The sequence below is a fragment of the Sitodiplosis mosellana genome, unplaced genomic scaffold, assembly GCF_009176505.1.
Source record: "Sitodiplosis mosellana isolate CC-2019 unplaced genomic scaffold, AAFC_SMos_1.0 Smas_scaffold_3, whole genome shotgun sequence".
Classification (NCBI taxonomy): Eukaryota; Metazoa; Arthropoda; class Insecta; order Diptera; family Cecidomyiidae; genus Sitodiplosis; species Sitodiplosis mosellana.
The window spans coordinates 7,673,091-7,677,095 of record NW_022595246.1 but is presented as its reverse complement, the minus strand read 5'-3'; the positions used below and the strand labels follow the sequence as shown (position 1 = coordinate 7,677,095).

The window sequence follows — 4,005 nt, the reverse complement described above, 5'->3', positions numbered from 1 at the left end:
GAGAGAGAGAGAGAGAGAGAGAGAGAGAGAGAGAGAGAGAGAGAGAGCAAAATCGAATACGGACAGCCGGTCGGTCAGTAGCCTTCAGTAGCAGGCATTATTAGTTGTAACATTCGACCGTTTTGTATGCGCATCTATCTGGCTGTGTACTTCACAGAAGTTTACATAATTTACACGCATCGAGATGGATCGACGGTACGAACACACTGCATTCGATATGGCAATGTCTTCAAGGGCCCATGAATAAAATGTTACGAGATAACGTCATTTTGAATTTATTATGTGCGAACCGGAGGCAATAATATCAAGATTCAACCCATGCTCACGCTAATGTACAACGAATTTTCAATGCAGCATTGCACACGCATCGAATCTCTGATACGATTTCTCTCTCGCATACACACACATTCTCTATCTCTCTTACATTTTCTGGAAAGCATTAGATGATACAAAAATTATATATGCCAGCCATTCTGACGCATATCGATTCGCTCTCTACGCACTGTGTGCTATTGTTCAGCTTCAGTTATAAGCACGCACAACGGGCAAATGTAATCAAACTAAACGATAACAAGCACATCTTGCACCCATACAGAAGCAATTCAAGTAATCAAACCATTATTATATTTCAATGAAAATTTATGTGGGATACATTTCGTTTGAATCCTTCAAGGAATACCTAATCGCTTCGAGCGAAATATTGCACGGAAGACGAACGTCACTCTCGGTGATGAGAGTTCATCAAAATAGAATATTCTATTTTTCGAAAGAAAAATCGATAGTTTACATATAATATAAGGGCCTTCTTTCGCTTGCACATTTACGGTTGAATGGAAATTCCGTGAATTATTACAAAGTATGGCTGATGAGTTGACTAGCAGAATATGATAGTAATTATTTCGATATTCTATTTTCGTACAATTGTTTAACCGCTCGAACTTATAAGCTCCTCTGGTTTCAACTAAAAAAAGAAACTGATTGAATAAACAACTGTAAGTTTTTCGAATTGATTTCGACTTTTCGAATGATTTAAAGGAAAAAAATGTTCAACAGAAAATTCTCTTCAAACTTTTTTTTCTTTAGAAGAACATTAAAACGAGTATTAAAATATGAAATTACAAATTTCCATTGAAAGTCAGAGGCAAAGTGGTTGATACCAGAGTATAAACTATCCAACGAAGACTCTTCGTCGAAGAGACATACAAACGACGACGTTTTCCAAGAAATCGATGAAGCAAAGTATTCATTGCCGTCTTTGCCACGGCGTAGAGCCATGAAACGAGAAATTCTGCTCTAATTAATGGACTTACCGTATTGATGCCTTGAAATGGATTCCGATTTGCGCAGAGTAGCCGTTGAGAGTGGCAATGGCATAGATAACATTTCAAAGATTCATGAGATGTTGTTGCTGTTTTTTCCTCTCCTCTTCTCTCTATTTGAATAAAATATAACTGCGTTGTTATCATTCTGATATCAAGTGCACTTAAATTTCTCTTTTGTCCTTTACCAAGCCTCGTGACCTATAAAGCATGTTTCCATGCTGTACGCGCGCGTGTACGATGTACGATGCACGAAGTGGAGCGTTGTTCACAAGAACGGTGCATTGTGCATGCTTCGTTATAAGGTGATTATTTATTTATGCTACTTCGAACAGCAGTTTTCCTTGTTTCGGCACTCGAGTTATTTGTCATTGAAAGCGATACAATGACTGAATGAAAATACATTCCTGAGGATCATACTTTTTTAAAGATTTACATCGTCTTTTTCTTTCATTCATCTTCGTTCGTTTGTAATCGGAGGAAAAAAAAGTTCCTCTAAAAAAGAAAGGACAATAGCTTCGATTCAGTTACAGTCATAAAAAAAAAGGTTTTCTTTGCTCGAATGTCTTTCTCTCGTCATCAATGTGTAATCTTATGTAGATTTTTATGAAAACGACACCAACTGATACGATTTGTTGGATGTTTCTTTTTGTTGCCATTTTCCTGATTCATTTTCGTCGGCAAAAGATTGTCATTGTCATCGTTTGCGTATTGAGACTGCATGAAAATGCACAAAAGTCGTTTCGATGGCACTAAAAACGGAACGAACTAAGTGCAACCATTCCAGATAGTGATTGTATGAACATGACCAAGTAGTTTGGTAGCAAATAAAAAGACATTAAATCAAGCAACGCGTGAGTGCATGCAAAGTGCCATATATTCGTACCATTTTGCGATGCATTTCACTTGCACTCTGGATGTGTGTATTTCGGTAAATAAATTATTGTGACGATAAATATTGCATTCGGTTTGTGTGTCTGTGTGCGCGCATAGAAAAGTTGCAGAGCGTTAAAGGGGAACTGCAGAGTAAATCCCTTTTTGAATTGAAAAAACTTTGTTGTCTTGTTCGTTCTTGTTTTTTTTCTTCGTATTTCGGCATGTGATTTGGTTGCTTTTGTATTATGGTGTCATTCGGTACGAACTCACCAGTAACGCGCTCAACTATGCACACACCCAACGATTTCAAGCTTGAAGTTTCGTCCTAACAACACAATGAATACAATCCGCTCCAGTTCTATCTACGTTTTTGTATATGTTTTGGTTGCTTCTCGCCCTGTCGCGCTGAATGTGGTGTTTACAATTTTTTTTTTCGTTCACTGTTTTATTTAGCCGTTTGTGCGACGGCGGTGAGAGGTTGCTTTTCATTTCATGGTTGAAAATTTGCGCACAACGATGTGTTGTTATTCATCGTAACTTTTGTACTTATCTAAATTGAAATCTGACGATATAGTAGCCTTTTGCACAGCACCAGCACCAGATCGCATATACACCTTTTTGGCTGACACAAGAAAATGCAATATTCTTTTTCGCATAGAAAAGACATTTCTGCATTCCATTTTCTGTTATATATTTACAATGTTTTTTTTTCTTACTCGGAACTTTGCCATTGACATTTTTCGTTCACTTTCTTATCGTACATTTTATTTCTTCCTTTTTGGGGTTTAACTGCTGAAGTTTTGTTAGCTTTGCAGAAGCTAAGTATGCCTGGTTAAGCATTTCGATGTTTCTTTTTAGTGCGAGAGAGAGAGAGAGAGAGAGGAAAAAAGCCAAGCGAATAACAAATAACCGTAAAACGGAGCAAATGCGGATGATAAGCAACATGGGTTTCAGACTCCTAGCTGCAAGTAGTTCAAGCAAACACAAGAATTCCCCGGATAGTTTGGGCAAGAGCAAAAGAGAAAGAAGAAGAGCGAGGAAAGTGCAGTGGATTTTATGGAATTTTCTTCTTTAGCATTTCATCTATTTTCAATATCATTAATCTGATGTGGATTTTTCTTCAATGGATCAACCACTCGTGTATTTGATTAACAAAATTGATTATCGAAACGTACAAAGTATTGGAAGAAAAAACAAGAATTTACTCAAACATTGCTAGAGAATGAAAAATTCCCGATAGTTTTTAATATTGAAAGTTTTTGGGAAGGAAAAACTTCTTACAAAATTTGAACTCATTTAGTTTTTTTTTTCTCGGATGGTATTCTTCCCCCAACATCGTTCGCTTTATTCAATTTCATCTGTTATTTTGCAATAGCTCGCAGAAATTAAATTAATCAGTTCCATGGTATTTCCCGTTTAGTCTCGCTTACTCGCCACTCAGTTGCAGTCTTGGTGGCCGTGATGCAGCTGATGCCTCCGAATAATTTATCGCTCTTTGTGCATCGGCATTAATATGACTGACGAAAAATGTGAAATCTTGTTTAATATTCAAAAGAATGTAGTGGTTTTGGATTCATTTTGAGCTTTTCATGCATTTTCATGTTAACATTCCTGGAAGTAGTTTTTGTTTTGTTTTTTTGTGTTGACGAAAATGATTAAATTTTCGCTCAGCAAAAAGATTATCATTATGGATGTGGAATATGAAATAAAAACGAGCCTGCATAATTTCACCAAGTCATCCTATTTCGCGTCGATCTTTCATGGGGAAGAAAAAACTTCATGAATAAGAGTAAATTTTAATCTTGGACGA

At 36.7% G+C, this 4,005-nt stretch overlaps 1 protein-coding gene across 1 annotated transcript in view; it reads right to left on the bottom strand.

The window, feature by feature from the left end:
- LOC129565802 (putative odorant receptor 71a) overlaps nt 1-1,374 on the bottom strand; it is a 5,516-nt gene extending 4,142 nt beyond the window's left edge. The window contains exon 1 of the mRNA XM_055441036.1: nt 1,311-1,374. Within this exon, the coding sequence (XP_055297011.1) occupies nt 1,311-1,374 (64 nt within the window). The remainder of the gene's footprint in view (nt 1-1,310) is intronic.
- Nucleotides 1,375-4,005: the final 2,631 nt, after the last annotated feature.